The 22,333-nt window shown below is 40.9% G+C and overlaps 3 protein-coding genes across 4 annotated transcripts in view; all 3 read left to right on the forward strand.

Annotated features, from left to right (window-relative positions):
- Positions 1-1,840: 1,840 nt before the first annotated feature.
- LOC109569227 (olfactory receptor 4C12-like) overlaps positions 1,841-22,333 on the forward strand; it is a 177,282-nt gene continuing 156,789 nt past the window's right edge. For both annotated transcript variants that reach the window (XM_070804256.1, XM_070804255.1), the window contains exon 1: positions 1,841-1,935. The gene's annotated coding sequence lies outside the window, so the exon portion shown is untranslated. The remainder of the gene's footprint in view (positions 1,936-22,333) is intronic.
- The window catches only part of LOC109569951 (olfactory receptor 4B1-like), a 62,562-nt gene continuing 42,077 nt past the window's right edge, over positions 1,849-22,333 (forward strand). The window contains exon 1 of the mRNA XM_070804259.1: positions 1,849-1,935. The gene's annotated coding sequence lies outside the window, so the exon portion shown is untranslated. The remainder of the gene's footprint in view (positions 1,936-22,333) is intronic.
- Positions 1,934-22,251, forward strand: LOC109569948 (olfactory receptor 4S1). The gene has a single exon (XM_070804251.1). The coding sequence runs from the start codon at positions 14,413-14,415 to the stop codon at positions 15,526-15,528; it is 1,116 nt and encodes a 371-aa protein (XP_070660352.1). The 5' UTR covers positions 1,934-14,412; the 3' UTR covers positions 15,529-22,251.

Raw genomic sequence — 22,333 nt, forward strand, 5'->3', positions numbered from 1 at the left:
TCACTCCTCAAGGAGAAGTTCTGGCTTGTGAGTTCCCTCCTGATTGGGGGTGTGTTCTGGGGTTGGGGTTCATGTAGAGGTTGTGTCTGAGCCTTGGAGGTATTAATATCTCCTACTATCATTGTGAATTTTATATTGATTTCTTTAAATCTGAGATAGAAAAAAAATTCAGATGGGAAAATGGCATTCAGGAGATGTTAAGTCACTTGTTAAAAGTTATGTATCTACCAGGTGGCAAAGTTAACCTTTAAACAAGGCAAATTGACCCTTTAGCCCTTGCTTTTAGGCAACATAGTATACTGTCTGTTGTCTGTCTTACCCTATTCACAGGGTGGAAATACTTTTCAACATGTTTTGTTAACATAAGGTGGTAGTCAAGTTGCTAGGTTAGTTCCAACTTGTCCCTGCTGCTTAAGAAAAACAAGACAAAACCAGACAAGTTCATACTTAATACTAGCTTTTCCCCTAAATTGATAACACAATACTGCACTCTATATGTAGTAGGTGTTGTTGTCCAGTTGCTCAGTAGTGTCTGATTCTTTGAGACACCATAGACTGCAGCACGCCAGGCTTCCCTGTTCTTTACTATCTCCTGGAGCTTGCTCAGACTCATGTCCATTGAGTTGGTGATGCCATCCAACCATCTTGTCCTCTGTCATCCCCTTCTAGTCTTGCCTTCAATCTTTCCCAGCATCAGGTTCTTTTCTAATGAGTCAGCTCTTCACATCAGGTGGCCAAAGTTTTGGAGCGTCAGCTTTAGCATCAGTCCTTCCAATGAATATTCAGGATTGATTTTCTTTAGGATTGACTTGTTTGATCTCCTTGCTGTCCAAGGGACTCTAAAGAGTCTTCTCCAATACCACAGTTCAAAAGCATCAATTCTTTGGCGTTCAGCCTTCTTTATGACCCAACTCTTGTATCCATACATGACTACTGGAAAAACCATAACTTTAACTATATGGACCTTTGTTGGCAAAGTAATGTCTCTGGGCCTGTACTTGACCCCACATGTTTTTAACATTTGTTTCATGGTGTTATTTTCAGGCAAAAAAGTCCCCATTATCTAAAACCCTACACATCAGATTTTCTGTTATTTCTCAAGAATTTTGGCACATCTGAATGTTTTCATCTACTCTGCACAGGACAGAATCCCACAATGCAGAAAACACTGTAGATTTTGGAAGCACTTCCAGTGAAGCCACAGTGGGTGGTAAAACATTTTCTTACATGGACTTTTCCCCCAATTAAATAATATCTGTAGAAAATGAAGAGAGAAGGGAAACCCAGCAGCAAACCTGAGGATAGTTCCGGAGCCTTCCTGTTATGCAGACAGCAGGGGCCCAGGTGCAAAAGGAGCGGGAAAGTCAGGGATTTTGGATGCAAGAGCCAAAGTGCAGCTCTTAGTGTTTGCAGCTCCGGTCACTACATATGTAACCTGAGTAGCCCCTGCCCCGTCTGGCTAAGGCAGAGGGATGATGGCAGTGCGAGAAGGCGCTGCACTTTGTAAGTAGAAGGTGCAACAGAAAGTGTTCTCTCAATGCTAATTTTAGGCCGACTGCTTCCTTAACACAGGCAGAATCACCTGGGCGGCCTTTTGAGGAAAGGGTCGAGGGTTTGTATGCTCAGACCACCCTAGATGACTGTCCTCCCGTACGTCCCCTGCTGGACCAGTGCCTGCTTCATCTGCACCCTACTCACAGAACTGACCTTCCTACAAACTCGCCCCAGGCCCAGCTGATGATTGTTTCCAATAGCTCATCAAAAGGGCGGTAAGGGGCGTGCCCCTCTGCTGGTTTCCCGGGTAACTGATGAGCCGACCTTGCGTCATTTCCTCCTGTAACTGATTACCTAGCCTCCAGAGCGAAGCCTGCCGCCATGTCCTGTTGTGTCTGCTGCACATAGTAATGAGTTGCTCCAGGACCTTGCTTCAAACATGTAAGTTCTCCTTACCTGTTAAACCACTGTTTCTGTTGCTGACTCTGGACTTTTTCTTCAGTCTTTATGCTGGTCAAGTAAAGGCCTGGCAGGCCTGCAGGATAGAGGTCTTGTAGACCTCTGGGGTAGAGGCCTGGTGGGCCTGTGGGGTAGAGACCTTGTGGGCCTGTGCCGTAGAGGCGTGGTGGGCCCTTGGGGTAGAGACCTTGTGGGCCTGTGGGGTAGAGGCCTGGTGGGCCTGTGGGGCAAAACCTCTTAGGCCTGTGGTGTGCAGCCCAACAGGGCCAGAGACACAGTGCTGTGAAATATGCTCCTCCCTTTATGTCAATTACAAGAAACTGCAGTTATGCCATTTGCCTGTTGCCGTGCCCTGATTCAGTTGACCAGTCCTTGGGCTTCTTAGAGTTAAGGCCTTAGACTGATCTGTTAGCCTGGTTCAATACCTTAATAATGATATGGCCCCTGAAGGTCCACGTTAATGCTCCTTAATCCTTGTGGTTTGCACTGTGTACGTGCATGCTAAGTCACTTCAGTGGTGTCCGACTCTTTGCAACCCTATAGACTGTAGCCCACCAGGCTCCTCTGTCCATGGGATTCTCCAGGTGAGAGTACTGGAGTGGGTTGCTATGTTCTACTCCTGGGGATATTCCCAACCCAGCTAAGTTTACACTAGGAGCCAATATTTTTCCATGATCTAAGACAACCTCATGTCAGCTGCAAGAATGAAAACCAGGAAAGGTCCTAAAACATAGCCTCCAGGTGGAGAGCACTCACTGACTTCTGGTCACTAATAGGAATTATTACAGTGGCTTTTGCCATATAGAAATATTGCTCTGAACTCAAGGTCATTTGGCAAGTCCACAAGAACCACAGAATGTAAGAGCCATGCTCAGGCCCTTTATGACAGACGAGGAAGACCACAGAGGGGCAGTGACTTGCCCAAGGTCACAAAACATAAATGGTGGCAAAGCTGCTCCAAGAGCCCTTACGTTGCACAGCTGATGTTGAGCTGCAGACCTTGACTGTGTGATTCTAGAACTTGTGTTTCTAACTAGTGTGCTTTGGTCCCTACAATGTATTAAAGAGCAAGGTCTCTGCAAGATCATATTTCCTAGACAACTTAGGTTCAATTTTTTAAACACCAAAGCATCTAATTGTAGCCTAACATCTATTATGTACTTCATATCCAATATAAAGGTCACCAATCAGAACCCTCTGGGCTATTGAAGTATTGCAGGGACAAAGTTCCCCTTCACTGGATAACTTCAGACTTCCTTGATTTTTGAATGTAACAATTTTATTATTGCTATCATTATTACCTTTTAAAATTGCAAAGTAATACATGCTCATTGCATTAAGTTTAAAAAGATACAGAAAATAATGTATTCAAATGAAGTCCTCATGGTCATATGGGAGGGATTGTTGATGAAGGAATTCTGATAGGCTGTTCTGGATGACCTCTAGGGTTTATTCTAGTTCAGTGTTTCCATGTTGATTCAGTTCCCTGAAACACCTAGCATCTCATCATCAGAGCTGTCTGGTCTTGGCTGTTTCCTCCATCCAGTTACATTATTACTTTCCCTATAAGATACCATGGACTACCTACAAGCTTTCTCTACAAGCTTCAAGTCCTCCATGACCTGATTGTCTAACTAAATTTCCCAGTGTTGTCTTATTTAGGTCTCAGACACAGTTGTTTTAGGAAAGCATCTTTTGTTCTGAACCATATAGACAATGTTTACTTGGTCTTCTTTACTCAGTGTTATCTGGAGACCACTGGCGTCAGATTAATCTGAGATCTGAGATGCACTTGTTAAAAATGGAGATTAAAGGAATTTCACACAAGAGCTATTAAATAAGAAAGTCTAAGACTGAAATCAGAAATCAACATTTTTCTCCAACCAAAACATGCTTTGTTTTGTGTTAGCAAATTGTCAAACATATTCAAAAGTAGAGATAATACTATAATAAGCCATATGTAGTCATTACTCAGTTTCAACAATTATTAACCCATGGTCAATCTTGTTTCATCTGTAAGTTGAAGTAAATTCCAGACACGATATCATTTGAATGTTTGCAGATCTGTCTATACAACATAACCATAATACAATTATCATATCTAAAAGTTAAATAATAATCATTAATGTCATTACATTTCTAGGGCAGATTTTCCTTGTCTTAAATATTTCTTAATTATGTAGTGTCTCACTGCAGATGGTAATTGCAGCCATGAAATTAAAAGGCGCTTACTCCTTGGAAGGAAAGTTATGACCAACCTAGATAGCATATTCAAAAGTAGAGACATTACTTTGCCAACAAAGGTCCGTCTAGTCAAGGCTATGGTTTTTCCATTGGTCATGTATGGATGTGAGAGTTGGACTATAAAGAAAGCTGAGCACCGAAGAATTGATTCTTTTGAACTATGGTGTTGGAGAAGACTCTTGAGAGTCCCTTGCACTGCAAGGAGATCCAATTAGTCCATTCTAAAGGAGATCGGTCCTGGGTGTTCGTTGGAAGAACTGATGCTGAAGTTGAAACTCCAATACTTTGGCCACCTGATGCGAAGAGTTGACTTATTGGAAAAGACTCTGATGCTGGGAGGGATTGGGGGCAGGAGGAGAAGGGGACGACAGAGGATGAGATGGTTGGATGGCATCACCAACTCGATGGACGTGAGTCTGAGTGAACTCCAGGAGTTGGTGATGGACAGGGAGACCTGGCGTGCTGCAATTCATGGGGTCACAAAGAGTTGGACACGACTGAGCGCCTGAACTGAACTAGATGCTGAATCATATCATTGTTTATATTTCTTTCTTTTCTGTGATATATGGGATGTTGGGAGCAAATTCAGTAGCAACTTCTGGCAACTTTACAAAACCTCATCTATGCATTTTGTCTATGTACTTCCCCCTGACTTCATCTTCATTTTACAGGCTTCCCTGTCCTTCACCATCTCCCAGAGTTTGCTCAAACTCATGTCCATTGAGTTGGTGATGTCATCCAACCATCTCATCCTCAATTGTCCCCTTCTCGTCCTGCCTTCAAACTTTCCCAGCATCAGGGTCTTTTCTAGTGAGTCAGCTCTTTCCATCAGGTGGAGTTTCAGTTTCAGCATCATTGCTTCCAATGAATATTCAAGACTGATTTCTTTAGGATTGACTGCTTTGGTCTCCTTGCATTCCAAGGGACTCTCAATAGTCTTCTCCAGAAACACAGGTCAAAATCATCAATTCTTTGGCACTCAGCCTCTTTTGTAGTCCAACTCTTGCATCCGTACATGACTACTGGAAAAAACATAGCTTTGACTAGGTGGACCTTTATTGGCAAAGTAGTGTCTCTGCTTTTTAAATACACTGTCTAGGTTTGTCATAGCTTTTCTTTCAAGGAGCAAACATCTTTTAATTTCATGGCAGCAGTCACCATCTGCAGTGATTTTGGAGCCCCCCAAAATAAAGTCTGTCACTATTTCCATTGTTTCCCCATCTATTTGCTATGAAGTGATGGGACTGGATGCCATGATTTCAGTTTTTTGAATGTTGAATTTTAAGCCAACTTTTTCACTGTCCTCTTTCACCTTCCTCAGGAGGCTCTTTAGTTCCTCTTCACTTTCTGCCATAAGGGTGGTGTCATCTGCATATCTGAGGTTATTGATATTTCTCCTGGCAATCTTGATTCCAGCTCGTGCTTTATCCAGCCCTGCATTTCACATGATATACTCTGCATATAAGTTAAATAAGCTAGGTGACAATATACAGCCTTGATGTACTCCTTTTCCAACTTGGAACCAGTTCATCCATGTCTGGTTCTAACTGTTGCATACATACAAGTTTCTCAGGAGGCAGGTAATGGTCTGATATTCCCATCTCTCACAGTTTTCCACAGTTCATTGTGATCCACACAGTCAAAGGCTTTAGAGCATAGTCAGTGAAGCAGAAATAGATGTTTTTCTGAAATTCTGTTGGTTTTTTTCTATGAACCAACGGATGTTGGCAATTTGATGTTTGGTTCCTTTGCATTTTCTAAATCCAACTTGGACATCATGAAGTTCTCAGTTCATGTACTGTTGAAGCCTAGCTTGGGGAATTTTGAGCATTACTTTGCTAGTATGTGAAATGAATGCAGTTGTGTTTTAGTGAGGGAATCACACCATCATGGCTATCTGGGTCTTTAATATCTTTTTTATACAGTTCTTCTGTGTATTCTTGCCACTTCTTAAAATCTTCTGCTTCGGTTAGATCCCTACCATTTCTGTCCTTTATTGTGCTCATCTTTGCATGAAAATTTCCCTTGGTATCTCTAAACTTTTTTGAAGAGATCTCTAGTCTTTCCCATTCTATTGCTCTTCTATATTTCATTGCATTGGCCACTTAGGAAGGCTTTCTTATCTCTCCTTGCTATTCTTTGGAACTCTGCATTCAGGTGGATATATTTTTTCTTTTCTCCTTTGCCTTTTGCGTCTCTTCTTTTCGCAGCTATTTGTAAGGCCTCCTCAGACAACCATTTTGCCTTCTTGCATTTCTTTTTCTTGGGATGGTTTTGATCACTGCCTCCTGTATAGTGTTACAAACCTTCTTCCATAGTTCTTCAGGTACTCTATCAGGTCTAATACCTTGAATCTATTTGTCACTTCCACTCTTTAATCATAAGAGATTTGATTTGGTCATACCTGAATGGTCTAGTGGTTTCCATACTTTCTTCAATTTAAGTCTGAATTTTGCAATAAAGAGTTCATGATCTGAGCCACAGTCAGCTCCTGGTCTTGTTTTTGCTGACTGTTTGGAGCTTCTCCATCTTTGGCTAAAGAATATCTTTATCTTCAGCTAAAGAATCTGATTTCGGTATTGACGGTCCGGTGATGTCCATGTCTCTTGTGTTGTTGGTAGAGGTGTTTGCTATGACCAGTGCATTCTCTTGGCAAAATTCTGATAACACAGTTTTGTGTCATCAGAAAAAATTGATAACAGGGAACTGTTCCCTGTATGTAGTAGTGACTTAATAAATATAGTTGAGTGAATGAGTTTGGGATGATTTGGTACGGAAATTCAAAGTTGGGATAAAAAAGTGGTTTCTGTGGACAGAGGAGCCTGGTGGGCTGCAGTCCATTGGGTCGCAAAGAGTTGGACACAGCAAAGCACGGCGTGGTGGTTTGTCTGAGCCACTAAGTTAATGCGACAAGAGAGCTGTGCCTGTCTCTGTGGCCCCCTCCTCTAATTGGATTGTAATGCCTTTGGGGTCTCATTAGCAAACCTCAAGGTGCTCTTGCCAACCATGAATGTGTGTTGCTGACACTTCAGAAGCAGAGGTGTCCAAGCTCTACAATGGCTTTGCCTGTGGAAATTCTGTGTAAGATTCCCTGAACACTTTGTGCTTAAAAGTTTCCTGAGACCTTTCACTTCTCCAGCCAGAGTCCTTTATTCTCACTGCTCAGCTAGGAGGGTGGAGCTCACTAAGGTCAGTTCTCATGTAGTCATGGTTTTCTGGGGGACTCTCTAGCTAGAATAAACCTGAACCAACCAGGGACTCTTACAGAAAACAGATGTTTTCACTTGGTCTGTGCTTTCTCTGTTTTGTTCTCAGTACAAAGATAGAAGTCCTGCTGCACAGTATCTTAGTGTTTCTCAGGTCCTTGCCTTTAAATGCATAAAGTGTCAAATTGATTTATTTTCATATTCCCACGGCATCACTAGAATCCTTCCGCTTCAGCCATTTTCTTTTTTTGCTATACAGTAAACATACACACACACACACACACACACACACACACACACACACACACACATATATATATACACACACACATACATATCATAGAGGGGCTTCCCTGGTGGCTCAGTGGTAAAGAACCTGCTTGCTAATGCAAATGCGGGTTTGATTTCTGGGTCAGAAAGATCTCCTAGAGAAAGTAATAGCAACCATGGAGAAGGCAATGGCACCCCACTCCAGTACTCTTGCCTGGAAAATCCATGGATGGAGGAGCCTGGTAGGCTGCAGTCCATGGGATCGCTAAGAGTCGGACACAACTGAGCGACTTCACTTTCACTTTTTACTTTCATGCACTGGAGAAGGAAATGGCAACCCATTCCAGTGTTCTTGCCTGGAGAATCCCAGGGACGGGGAAGCCTGGTGGGCTGCCGACTATGGAGTCGCACAGAGTCGGACACGACTGAAGTGACTTAGCAGCAGCAGCAGCCAGTATTCTTGCCTGGGAAATCCCATGGACAGAAGGAACCTGGTGGGCTACAGTCCATGGAGTTGCAAGAGTTGGACACACCTTAGTGACTAAACAACAGCAATATATCATAGAATTATTTATTTGAGAAAATTTCCTTTTTTAGATCACCTTATTTTAAACAAAGTTAAATGTATCTAGATGAAAAATTGAAATTCACTCTACTGTAAAGATTTAGAGATTTAAAAAGAAGCATTCCAGAATTTGTAACATATTTGTGGAATTCATCTGAGTAATTTAAAGAAATAAAGGAATTGAATTTTTCCAGCTTCCTCCCCATGCACCGTCACCGTATTGATGTAATTGTTCTCCTTTTGTCTTGATTTTTTTTTCCTGAAGACATGGCATTTTTGTGGTTACAAAGCAGGGATGCCCCGAAAGCGTCTTTTCCAGGGTCCGATGTAGCCTGTGCTCACCTCTCATCGCTGAGCTTCTGTCTGCTGCCTTCAGCCGTCATCTCCCTCCTTTTTGGATGATCAAATGCTCCTACTTTCCTAGTCAGGAGTGTTGTGCAGCAACTGAGAGCATGACTTTGGAGCTGTGTACCTTGGGTTGCATTTCTGGCTCTGACTTTTACTGGTCTGAGAAGTTGGCCAAGTCACTCATTTGCTCTAATCCTTATTTCCCTCATCTGAAAAAGAGAAACAAGCATCATAGCTTTCTCCAAGTATTGTTGAGTGGATTTACTGAGATGATGCATTTTAAGTGCTCCCTGTAGGGCTTGGCATACAGCATTGCTTAATAAATGCAAGCAAATGTCTTCGTGCCTGGGTGACCATTCCCTCTACTTGTGGAGATGTTCAGACTCAGAGAGTGTTTTCACAGATATTTTATTATTTAGAGGCTTGCCATATGAATGCCCCGTCCTTGGCTGGGGGTTGCTGAAGGCAGAATGGAAGGATCAGAGTACGCAGAGAAGGCTGAGTTCCCAGCTTTTCCCATGGGCTGTCCTGGTGTGTGGTCCCTGACACCAGTCAACTTCCTGGAAATTCGAGCAGATTCCAGAGTGTATTTCACTGAGGCACAGTCTTAGCACCCTTTCCCCAAAGCCCAGCTGGCAAGGTAGTCGTTCATGTCAGTGACTCCTTAGATACCTAAGTCTGAAAGCCTCTTAAAAGACTTACTGACATTTTAATCTTTTAAGGTAAAAATGTTTCTAAATTGCATTACAAATTTCCTTTCTCTTTCAAGAGAGAGAATATATCTGAAAACTCGTGTGAGCTCAATCAAATTCAATGTAAGGCATGGGAAATATGAAATGTATACCCCAAACCCCCACTAACGCCTAAGCAAGGGAGTGAAAGACGTGAGTAATCATACAAAGGTATTTACTTGCTTTCTAGTTATTTTAAAATTCACCACGATATTGATGATGTTTATCAGTGAAATTAACCTGAAGGCTGTGTATTTCTACTTTCCCAGCTTAAAATCATAGTACTTTGTCTTACTATCATTTTGAATAGATGGGGAAATAGGGCACCAGGCAGAGAGAGAAAGAGAGTTGTTTGAGGTGACTGCAAACAACAAAGCTGGGACTAATACTGAGGTCTTTTGACTTCCAGGTCAATGCCCTTTTCAGGGTTTCAAGCTGCTGCTTTTGGGCAAAGTCAACTCTATGTTAATCACCTGAAAATTTTCAGTAGGTTTAGAGTAGCAAGTACTGTAGGGGAGAGAGTAGGAGGAAATGGTTGCAATAGGGGTGCGGGGACTGTTGTATTGACTGAAAAAAAAAAAAAAGGCTCAACCTAGAAGTTTAGAATTATGTTTTATTTGGTGGACAAAACTGAGGATTTAAGCTAGGGACACAGCCTCTCAGATAACTCTGAGGGACTGGTCTGAAGATGCAGGGACAGGAATCAAGATATATAGAAGTTTTTGCAACAAAGACCAGGCAGTTGGAACACCAAAGATTATTGTTAACTAAAGAAAACCAGATAGCTCCAGTTGACGAATTCAGCACTTTTCTAAGTGTGGGAGGATGCAGGAGTCTGGGCTCCCTGAAATTGCCCCTTTGAGATGCACTCAGCTCTCTGCTTTCCTCATCCCAGTCTCCTCAGGGAGTGCCCTTGAGGATGGCTGCAGCAGGTGGCTGCTAGATGTCAGGCGTCCTCTTTCCAACCTGAGTTCCCTCAGGGCTCACTGGAGGTGTGGCTGTAATGTGACGGCTTGATGGCTGCAGCATCCTTTGCTTGCGGATACAGCAGGCAACTGTTTTCATTCACAACTGCAATAGGGAGACCTCTCTGACAATAAGGTGTACAAGTGTCTTTCAGGTCAGCTTGTAACACCTGTCACGGTGTTTGCTATCAGTGACCTCGAGCAAGTCCCATAAACACTAAAGTTTTTGAGCTTCCTTTTCCTCACCTCCGAAGTGAGAATAGTAATAGTTGTCTTAAAGGTTTGTTATGAGTGTGAACTCGCATAATGCGTGAATGAAGGTCATGAGCCGTGCCTGACCCGCGGCAGCTTTGCCAGGGTGACGGCAGCATGAACCGCAAGAGGTGAAAAGTCCTTTTTGCACTCCACGCAGTCTTGTTCAGGTCCTCACAGGCTGCAAGGTCCAAAGATGTGTTTACAGGTTAAGGGTGGTGTGAGGACTTTGGGGGGAACCAGAAAGAACCTTGGAGGAAACAAGGACAGAAATGAGTCCTTGGAGGAGAGGCTGAAGGTGTATGGAGATGTTTAGGTTGGGGAAAAGTGGTCTGTGTTGGGAGTTAATGAGCATTCTTATTTCATCAGTGTTTACTTCTGGGAACAGCAAATGATATTGTTTCAAACTGCGTGAGATTCTAGCTGGACCCTAAAAAATCGTCATGCCCTCTACCTCAGTCTTCCCATTCCAAGAAATTGATCCCAAGATATTTACAGAGGGAGGCCATACACTGGAGTATGAAATAGGGAGCAACTCAAAGCTCATAAATAAAAAAAAAAATAGTCAAATAAATTAGGGTATGTGTTTTAAGATGCACCGTTAAAAACAATCTCTTGAAAACTATCGCCTTGGGGAAATGCTTAAAGAAAGTGTTAAGGGAAAATGCTGAATATAATACTATGTATACATCTCTTTCAAATTCATAAAAATGTTTTCATAACTGAAGGAAACAACCAAAAGAAGCTCTCTGTAATAATAATGACTTCTAACTTCTAATAGTATTTTCACTACTTTCCAAAGTATCTCTAGTGAATATGCTGAACTTGAGCAAATTAGCTAATCTCCCTGAGCCTAATTTTCCTTATCTGTAAAATGGGGATAAGGACAGTAAACATATACTCTGGACTAAATAACAAAGGCATGTATTATTTCATTATTTTATGATAAAAATCATAAAAGTAAAGTTCATATGATTAAGATGATGTTCTCTGGGAGCGTCTGGGTCAGAAGAGAGTCTCATGAGAGAAAGGGAAGTGAGAACAAATCTTGACTTGCATCACCCAAGCATGTTGTTCCCTCTTTGTCCTCAGAGGAATTGGCTTTAAGAGCAGGTGGATGACCGTCTTGCTCATTAGATATCCCAAGTTTAATGATTCTTCGTACTAGAAATTTAATAAAAATGTTTGGAAATTAAATGGCAAATCACCTTGGCAATAAATCCTAGGAGATGGCCCTTGCAAACCAATCTCCCACCTGAGAATGACGTGAAACCATTGAGGCCTAATAATACTTGGTATTTACTGAGCACCTACTAAGGGCAAATAACTGGGCTAAATGCTCTTTTCTTTAAAAAATTATTTATTTATTTTTGGTTGCACTGGGTTTTGCTGCTGTGTACAGATTTTCTATGTTTGTAGCGAGCAGCAGCTATTTTTCATTATGGTGTGTGGGTTTAAAAAGTTGTGGTACACTGGCTTACTTGCTCTGCAGCTTGTGGAGTCTTCCTGGACCAAGGATTGAACCCACGTCCCCTGCATTGGCAGGAGGATTCCTATCCACTGTGCCACCAGGGAAGTCCCAAATACTCTTCCCTTATCTTATAATGGCAGCCTAGGTGATATGTATTATTATCTGATATAGGAGGAAACAGAGTTTCTAAGGGGTCAAGCAACTTGTCCAATGTCATCCAGAGAGGGACTGGAAGAACTGGAAATCAGTTTCACAGAATTTGTCTCTAGTGGCTGGCTTCTTGCTGACTGTGATACTGCCTCCCAAGCAGTTTTCATTTGATGGCCTGAACACCAGCTGTGCAATTCCAAGCATTTGATTTCACATCAGAATGTCTTTTTTTTCAGCATGACAAAATGCCAGATAGAAACAATGGGTGTATTTTACATTTATTACAAGACTAAATAAAATATGGCAGACATTTTTTTTTCATGGAAATAATGGTTAGATTATTTATCTGCTATCAAAATCTGTTTTGGGGTGTGCACAATGATTGTATCATTATTTTTTTTATAGCATTCTCCTTCAGTGGCTGGCAGGAACTGGCTATTTCCAGTGCTATCTCTCCTGTCTGCCTTGTGGGTGAATTTAACCATCTGATCAAAGCATTTGCACAATTTGAGCAGGGAGTAGTTGAGCAGGGAGTAGAAGAATCTTGCTGTAAGATCCTGGATTTTAGGAAACTTCTGGATAAGGGAGATGCTAAATAAGTCTGGGTAATATCCCAGGGCATGACAATTTTTCCCTTGTTCTTGCCTCTGGCATTGTCATTGTTTATTGTTTTAATTTTCAGCTTAAAGCAGATTCAACCGCTTAAAGACAAGCAGTGTGTCTGGGACCTGGAATTGGAGGTAGGAAGGAGTGGAAGAGGCTCTGAGTGTGAATTCTTTGTGTCAGCCTCTGTGGGTCAATGTCCCAAGTGTTTCGAGTCGTCCTCTCTGTCTTCTGTGAACCTTTTCCAGGATCCTAAGTCGCCTGGGAATGTAGGGACTAGAGTTGATCACATACAGTGTGATCATCTTTCTAAAAACATACTTATTATATTTGTTTATTTGACTGGCCCTTTCTTAGTTGTGGCACTCAGGATCTTTAGTTGTGGCACATGCGATCCAGTTCCCTGACCAGGGATTGAACCTGGGCCCCTGGCATTGGGAGTGTGGAGACTTAGCCACTGGACCACTAGGAAAGTCCCCAGATGTGATCATCTTTACTGTTCTGCTGGGCTTCACTGATGGCTCAGACGGTAAAGAATCTGCCTGCAATGTGGGAGACCCAGGTTCAATCCCTAAAAGTCCCCTGGAGAAGGGAATGGCTACCCACTCCAGTATTCTTGCCTGGAGAATCCCATTGACAGAGGAGCCTGGTGTGGCTGTAGTCCATGGGGTCGCAAACAGTCAGAGATGACTGAGCAACTATCACTTTACTGTTCTGCTATTCATAAATGTTATTTGCCGTTTTTGTTTTTCAACAGCCATGATAACAAGACACTTGTGATAAAAGCACTACTCAGAACAGTCTTGTATGATTTCCCTTCCTTTTCCCCTACACTCTACCAACCTGCCCTTGACTATGAAGTAATTACCATCCAGCACTCTCTGGTTGTTACTGAGGTACTTATGGTGGTTTTTCATACTTACTGATTGATGTACACAAAGCCCAGCTTTGTAATGTTAGCATCTCTCACCTTCCCCTTTTAAGTTTTTAAATTATATGCTATACACACCTCTGTGGTTAAGGACATTTGATATGGTTCTAGGCACTTAAGGATCAGTGACAATGTTTGTTGGCACTTAGAGGGCTCAACAATTTTTGTTGAATTTAATGCAATTTTTTATATCTTAATCACTTATAAATTTAGTATCTGAGACATTTGTTCATGCAGTCACTTATTATTTCATTTATTTGTTTTACATGCTTTCCTCTTTTGCCAGGTCTGTCTCTGGTCTGTGTTCTGATATATGTATGTTCTAGGGTAGATCTGTGCATGAAATCTTAGAGGTTCTAGATAACAAAATGTTTTCCACATACTGTATTTTAGCTATGGCATAGAAAGGAGTTATGAATGTTAGTTTTAACACCCTTTGAAACAGGGTGTTAAAATCATTATCAGACTTGAATACAGTGTACTGACTCCTGGATTTGGGAAACTATCTGTAATTTTTTTTCAATTTATTTTTAAAATTGGACTGTAATTGCTTTGCAAAGTTCTGCTGTACAACAACCATGATTCAGCTATGAGAATGCATATATCCCCTCTCTCTTGAGCGTCTCTCCCATCCCCCCATCCCTCCCCTTCTAGGTCATCACAGAACACTAAACTGAGCTCCCTGTGCTCTACAGCAGTCTCTCACTAGCTATCTATTTACACATGGCAGCCTATGTATATACGTCAATAATGCTCTCTCAGTTCATCCCGCCCTCCCTACCCCCCACTGTGTCCATAAGCCCCTTCTCTATGGGAAGCTTTCTTATATCCTGCAGTTTGTGTCCTTGCAGACCTAACCAGATTGTCAGTGCTCAGGATAGACAATCCATGGGCGCCAAGAACAACGTGACTGAGTTCGTCTTGCTCGGCCTTTTCTGGAGCCGGGAGATGCAACGTGCCTGCTTCCTGGTCTTCTCTCTCTTACACGTGCTCACGGTCCTGGGGAACCTTCTGGTCATCGTCACCATCAACGCCAGCAAGACCCTGCACGCTCCCATGTACTTCTTCCTCTGCCACTTGTCCTTTGCCGACATGTGCTATCCATCCGCTTCCACACCCAAGATGATTGCTGACACCTTGGTGGAGCGCAAGACCATCTCCTTCGAGGGCTGCATGACCCAGCTCTTTTCTGCCCACTTTTTTGGTGGCACCGAGATCTTCCTCCTCACGGCCATGGCCTATGACCGCTATGTGGCCATCTGTCGGCCCCTGCACTACGCGACCATCATGGGCCGCCGGAAGTGCGGCCTGCTGGCGGGGGCCTCCTGGGTGGCTGGCTTCCTGCATTCCATCCTGCAGACGCTCCTCACGGTCCAGCTGCCCTTCTGTGGGCCCAACGAGATCGACAGCTTCTTCTGTGACGTCCATCCCCTGCTGAAGCTGGCCTGTGCGGACACCTACGTGGTGGGGCTCATCGTGGTGGCCAACAGCGGCATGATTTCTTTAGTGTCCTTCATCATCCTTATCATCTCCTATGTGGTCATCCTACTGAACCTGAGAAGCCGGTCTTCTGAGAGCCGGCGCAAGGCTCTGTCCACATGCGGCTCACATATCATCACTGTGCTTCTGGTCCTGCTGCCCCCCATGTTCATGTACATTCGACCCTCCACCACCCTGGCCGCTGACAAACTCGTCATCCTCTTTAACATCGTCATGCCACCTTTGCTGAACCCTCTGATCTACACGCTGAGGAACAGTGAGGTGAAAAATGCCATGAGGAAGATCTTCAGGGTCAAGGGGAGCTCGCGGGGAGAAGTGAAACTACAAGGCTTCTCATGAGCCTGGACTTGGGAGACTTCCCGTCTTTGTAGCATCTAAGATAGTTTTTTTTTTTTAATTTTTTTTTATTTTTAAACTTTACAATATTGTATTGTTTTTGCCAAATATCGAAATGAATCCGCCACAGGTATACATGTGTTCCCCATCCTGAACCCTCCTCCCTCCCCATACCATCCCTCTGGGGCGTCCCAGTGCACCAGCCCCAAGCATCCAGTATCATGCATTGAACTTGGACTGGCGACTCGTTTCATACATGATATTATACATGTTTCTCCCAAATCTTTCCACCCTCTCCCTCTCCCACAGAGTCCATAAGACTATTCTATACATCAGTGTCTCTTTTGCTGTCTCGTACACAGGGTTATTGTTACCCTCTTTCTAAATGTCATATATATGCGTTAGTATACTGTATTGGTGTTTTTCTTTCTGGCTTACTTCACTCTGTATAATAGGCTCCAGTTTCATCCACCTCATTAGAACTGGTTTCAAACGTATTCTTTTTAATGGCTGAGTAATACTCCATTGTGTATATGTACCATAGCTTTCTTATCCATTCATCTGCTGATGGACATCTAGGTTGCTTCCATGTCCTGGCTATTATAAACAGTGCTGTGATGAACATTGGGGTACACGCGTCTCTTTCCCTTCTGGTTTCCTCAGTGTGTATGCCCAGCAGTGGGACTGCTGGATCATAAGGCAGTTCTATTTCCAGTTTTTTAAGGAATCTCCACACTGTTCTCCATAGTGGCTGTACTAGTTTGCATTCCCACCAACAGTGTAAGAGGGTTCCCTTTTCTCCACACCCTCTCCAGCATTTATTGTTTATAGACTTTTGGATTGCAGCCATTCTGACTGGCGTGAAATGGTACCTCATAGTGGTTTTGATTTGCATTTCTCTGATAATGTGAGATGTTGAGCATCTTTTCATGTGTTTGTTAGCCATCTGTATGTCTTCTTTGGAGAAATGTCTATTTAGTTCTTTGGCCCATTTTTTGATTGGGTCATTTATTTTTCTGGAATTGAGCTGTAGGTGTTGCTGGTATATTTTTGAGATTAGTTGTTTGTCAGTTGCTTCATTTGCTATTATTTTCTCCCATTCTGAAGGCTGTCTTTTCACCTTGCTTAGAGTTTCCTTTGTTGTGCAGAAGCTTTTAAGTTTAATTATGTCCCATTTGTTTATTTTTGCTTTTATTTCCAATATTCTGGGAGGTGGGTCATAGAGGATCCTGCTGTGATGTATGTCAGAGAGTGTTTTTGCCTATCTTCTCCTCTAGGAGTTTTATAGTTTCTGGTCTTATGTTTAGATCTTTAATCCATTTTGAGTTTGTTTTTGTGTATGGTGTTAGAAAGTGCTCTAGTTTCATTCTTTTACACGTGGTTGACAAGTTTTCCCAGCACCACTTGTTAAAGAGATTGTCTTTAATCCATTGTATATTCTTGCCTCCTTTGTCAAAGATAAGGTGTCCATATGTGCGTGGATTTATCTCTGGGCTTTCTATTTTGTTCCATTGATCTATATTTCTGTCTTTGTGCCAGTACCATACTGTCTTGATAACTGTGGCTTTGTAGTAGAGCCTGAAGTCAGGGAAGTTGATTCCTCCAGTTCCATTCTTCTCTCTCAAGATTGCTTTGGCTATTCGAGGTTTTTTGTATTTCCATACAAATTGTGAAATTATTTGTTCTAGCTCTGTGAAGAATACCTTGGTAGCTTGATAGGGATTGCATTGAATCTATAAATTGCTTTGGGTAGTATACTCATTTTCACTATATTGATTCTTTCAATCCATGAACATGGTATATTTCTCCATCTATTAGTGTCCTCTTTGATTTCTTTCACCAGTGTTTCATAGTTTTCTATATATAGGTCTTTAGTTTCTTTAGGTAGATATATTCCTAAGTATTTTATTCTTTCCGTTGCAATGGTGAATGGAATTGTTTCCTTAATTTCTCTTTCTGTTTTCTCATTATTAGTGTATAGGAATGCAAGGGATTTCTGTGTGTTGATTTTATATCCTGCAACTTTACTATAATCATTGATTAGTTCTAGTAATTTTCTGGTGGAGTCTTTAGGGTTTTCTATGTAGAGGATCATGTCATCTGCAAACAGTGAGAGTTTTACTTCTTCTTTTCCAATTTGGATTCCTTTTATTTCTTTTTCTGCTCTGATTGCTGTGGCCAAAACTTCCAAAACTATGTTGAATAGTAATGGTGAAAGTGGGCACCCTTGTCTTGTTCTGACTTTAGAGGAAATGCTTTCAATTTTTCACCATTGAGGATAATGTTTGCTGTGGTTTTGTCATATATAGCTTTTATTATGTTGAGGTATGTTCCTTCTATTCTGCTTTCTGGAGAGTTTTTATCATAAATGGATGTTGAATTTTGTCAAAGGCTTTCTCTGCATCTATTGAGATAATCATATGGTTTTTATTTTTCAATTTGTTAATGTGGTGTATTACATTGATTGATTTGCGGCTATTGAAGAATCCTTGCATCCCTGGGATAAAGTCCACTTGGTCATGGTGTATGATCTTATTAATGTGTTGTTGGATTCTGATTGCTAGAATTTTGTTAAGGATTTTTGCATCTATGTTCATCAGTGATATTGGCCTGTAGTTTTCTTTTTTTGTGGGATCTTTGTCAGGTTTTGGTATTAGGGTGATGGTGGCCTCATAGAATGAGTTTGGAAGTTTACCTTCCTCTGCAATTTTCTGGAAGAGTTTGAGTAGGATAGGTGTCAGCTCTTCTCTAAATTTTTGGTAGAATTCAGCTGTGAAGCCATCTGGACCTGGGCTTTTGTTTGCTGGAAGATTTCTGATTACAGTTTCAATTTCCGTGCTTGTGATGGGTCTGTTAAGATTTTCTATTTCTTCCTGGTCCAGTTTTGGAAAGTTGTACTTTTCTAAGAATTTGTCCATTTCTTCCACATTGTCCATTTTATTGGCATATAATTGTTGATAGTAGTCTCTTATGATCCTTTGTATTTCTGTGTTGTCTGTTGTGATCTCTCCATTTTCATTTCTAATTTTATTGATTTGATTTTTCTTCCTTTGTTTCTTGATGAGTCTGGCTAATGGTTTGTCAATTTTATTTATCCTTTCAAAGAACCAGCTTTTGGCTTTGTTGATTTTTGCTATGGTCTCTTTTGTTTCTTTTGCATTTATTTCTGCCCTAATTTTTAAGATTTCTTCTACTAGCCCTGGGGTTCTTTATTTCTTCCTTTTCTAGTTGCTTTAGGTGTAGAGTTAGGTTATTTATTTGACTTTTTTCTTGTTTCTTGAGGTGTGACTGTATTGCTATGAACTTTCCCCTTAGGACTGCTTTTACAGTGTCCCACAGGTTTTGGGTTGTTGTGTTTTCATTTTCATTCATTTCTATGCAAATTTTGATTTCTTTTTTGACTTCTTCCGTGGTTTGTTGGTTATGGAATTTTTAATAGTTTTTCTTCTGTAATTGAGATCTAATCTTAGTGCATTGTGGTCAGAAAAGATGCTTGGAATGATTTCTATTTTTTTGAATTTACCAAGGCTAGATTTATGGCCCAGGATGTGATCTGTCCTGGAGAAGGTTCCATGTGCACTTGAGAAAAAGGTGAAATTCATTGTTTTGGGATGAAATGTCCTATAGATATCAATTAGGTCTAACTGGTCTATTGTATTGTTTAAAGTTTGTGTTTCCTTCTTAATTTTCTGTTTAGTTGATCTATCCATAGGTGTGAGTGGGGTATTAAAGTCTCCCACTATTATTGTGTTATTGTTAATTTCTCCTTTCATACTTGTTTTCATTTGTCTTACATATTGTGGTGCTCCTGTGTTGGGTGCATATATATTTATAATTGTTATATGTTCTTCTTGGATTGATCCTTTGATCATTATGTAGTGACCATCTTTGTCTCTTTTCACAGCTTTTGTTTTAAAGTCTATTTTACCTGATATAAGTATTGCTACTCCTGCTTTCTTTTGGTCCCTATTTGCATGGAAAATCTTTTTCCAGCCCTTCACTTTCAGTCTGTATGTGTCTCCTGTTTTGAGGTGGATCTCTTGTAGACAACATATGTAGGGGTCTTGTTTTTGTATCCATTCAGCCAGTCTTTGTCATTTGGTTGGGGCATTCAACCCATTTACGTTTAAAGTAATTACTGATAAGTATGATCCCGTTGCCATTTACTTTATTGTTTTGGGTTTGAATTTATACACCGTTTTTGTGTTTCCTGTCTAGAGAATATCCTTTACTATTTGTTGGAGAGCTGGTTTGGTGGTGCAGAATTCTCTCAGCTTTTGCTTGTCTGAGAAGCTTTTAATTTCTCCTTCATATTTGAATGAGATCCTTGCTGGGTACAATAATCTGGGCTGTAGGTTATTTTCTTTCATCACTTTAAGCATGTCTTACCATTCCCTCCTGGCTTGGAGAGTTTCTATTGAAAGATCAGCTGTTATCCGTATGGGAATTCCCTTGTGTGGTATTTGTTGTTTTTCCCTTGCTGCTTTTAATATTTGTTCTTTTTGTTTGATCTTTGTTAATTTGATTAATATGTGTCTTGGGGTGTTTCGCCTTGGGTTTATCCTGTTTGGGACTCTCTGGGTTTCTTGGACTTGAGTGATTATTTCCTTCCCCATTTTAGGGAAGTTTTCAACTATTATCTCCTCAAGTATTTTCTCATGGTTTTTCTTTTTGTCTTCTTCTTCTGGGACCCCTATGATTCAAATGTTGTAGCGTTTAATATTGTCCTGGAGGTCTCTGAGATTGTCCTCATTTCTTTTAATTTGTTTTTCTTTTTTCCTCGCTGATTCATTTATTTCTACCATTCTATCTTCTAATTCACTAATCCTATCTTCTGCCTCTGTTAGTCTACTATTTGTTGCCTCCAGAGTGTTTTTGATTTCATTTATTGCATTATTCATTATATATTGACTCTTTTTTATTTTTTCTAGGTCCTTGTTAAATCTTTCTTGCATCTTCTCAATCCTTGTCTCCAGGCTATTTATCTGTGATTCCATTTTGATTTCAAGATTTTGGATCAATTTCACTATCATTATTCGGAATTCTTTATCAGGTAGATTCCCTATCTCTTCCTCTTTGGTTTGGTTTGGTGGGCATTTATCCTGTTCCTTTATCTGCTGGGTATTCCTGTGTCTCTTCATCTTGTTTAAATTGCTGAGTTTGGGGTGTCCTTTCTGTATTCTGGCAATTTGTGGAGTTCTCTTTATTGTGGCGTTTCCTTGCTGTGTGTGGGTTTGTACAGGTGGCTTGTCAAGGTTTCTTGGTTAGGGAAGCTTGTGTCGGTGTTCTGGTGGGTGGAGCTGTATTTCTTCTCTCTGGAGTGCAATGAAGTGTCCAGTAATGAGTTATGAGATGTCTGTGGTTTTGGGGTGACTTTGGGCAGCCTGTATCTTGGAGCTCAGGGCTGTGTTCCTTTGTTGGTGGAGAATTTGCTTGGTATGTCTTGCCCTGGAACTTGTTGGCCCTTGTGTGGTGCTTGGTTTCAGTGTCGGTATGGAGGTGTTTGATGAGCTCCTGTCAATTAATGTTTCCTGGAGTCAGGAGTTCCCTGGAGTCAGGGTTTGGACTTAAGCCTCCTGCTTTCAGTTATCGGTCTTATTTTTACAGTAGTTTCAAAACTTCTCCTTCTATACAGCACCATTGATAAAACATCTACGTTAAGGATGAAAAGTTTCTCTACCATGAGGGTCACCCAGAGAGGTTCACAGCATTACATGGAGAAGAGAAGTGGGAGGAGGAAGTTAGAGGTGACCCGAAAGAGATGAGGTGGAATCAATAGAGGAGAAAGTGGGCTAGCCAGTAATCACTTCCTATGTGCATTCCACAACTGGCCCGGTCAGAGATGTTCACGGAGTTATACAGAGAAGAGAAGAAGGAGGAAGGAGAGAGAGGTGGCCAGGAGGATAAAAGTGGGGAATGAAAAGGAGGGAGACAGATCCAGCCAGTAATCAGTTCCCTAAGTGTTTTCCACCATCTGGAACACACAGAAATTCACAGAGTTGGGTAGAGTAGAGAGGGGTTAGGGAGGAGACACAGGTGACCTGGTGGAGAAAAAAGAGAGTCCAAAGGGAGAGAGAGCAGTTAAGCCAGTAATCTCGTTCCCTAGTAAAAAATGGGTACTGAAGATTGGGTTCTTAAAGGTACAAAATTGGTAACAAATACATAAAAGCAAAAATTAAAAATCTAGAGTAGAGTTTGGAATTTCAAAAATACGATGTTAAAGAAAAGAAGGAAAAGAAAGAGGGAAAAAATGAACAAACAAAAACAAACAAGGTCACGAAAATTGTAAAGAAAATATAGGTACAAAGTTGATAACTAATACCAAAAAGCAAAAGTTAAAAATCTAGAGTAGAGTTTGGAATTTCAAAAATACAATGTTAAAAAAAAAGAAGAAGAAAAAGAAAGAGAGGAAAAAAACAAACAAACAAAAACAAACGAAGTCACAAAAATTTTAAAGAAAATACAGGTACAAAATTGTTAACAATTACCAAAAAGCATAAATTAAAAATCTACAGTAGCGTTTGGAATTTCAGATATACAATGTTATATAAAAGAAGAAGAGAAAGAAACAGAGAAAAAAAAAAGTCACAGAAATTATAAAAAAAAGTATAGGTACAAAATTGATAACAAATACCAAAAAGCTAAAATTAAAAATCTAGAGTAGAGTTTGGAATTTCAAAAATACAATGTTAAAGAAAAGAAGAAGAAGAAAAAAAAAAAAACAAACAAGGTCAAAAAAATTATAAAAAATATATATATGAAGTTTGTTTTAAAAAAATAAGGTCTTTTTTTTTTTTTGCAAAGTAAT

Source organism: Bos indicus, chromosome 15 (assembly GCF_029378745.1).
Source record: "Bos indicus isolate NIAB-ARS_2022 breed Sahiwal x Tharparkar chromosome 15, NIAB-ARS_B.indTharparkar_mat_pri_1.0, whole genome shotgun sequence".
NCBI classification, from domain to species: domain Eukaryota; kingdom Metazoa; phylum Chordata; class Mammalia; order Artiodactyla; family Bovidae; genus Bos; species Bos indicus.

Bases quoted from the DNA above. Each gene is read 5' to 3' on its own strand.
- LOC109569948 (XM_070804251.1), top strand. From the start codon at position 14,413: ATGGCAGCCTATGTATATACGTCAATAATGCTCTCTCAGTTCATCCCG.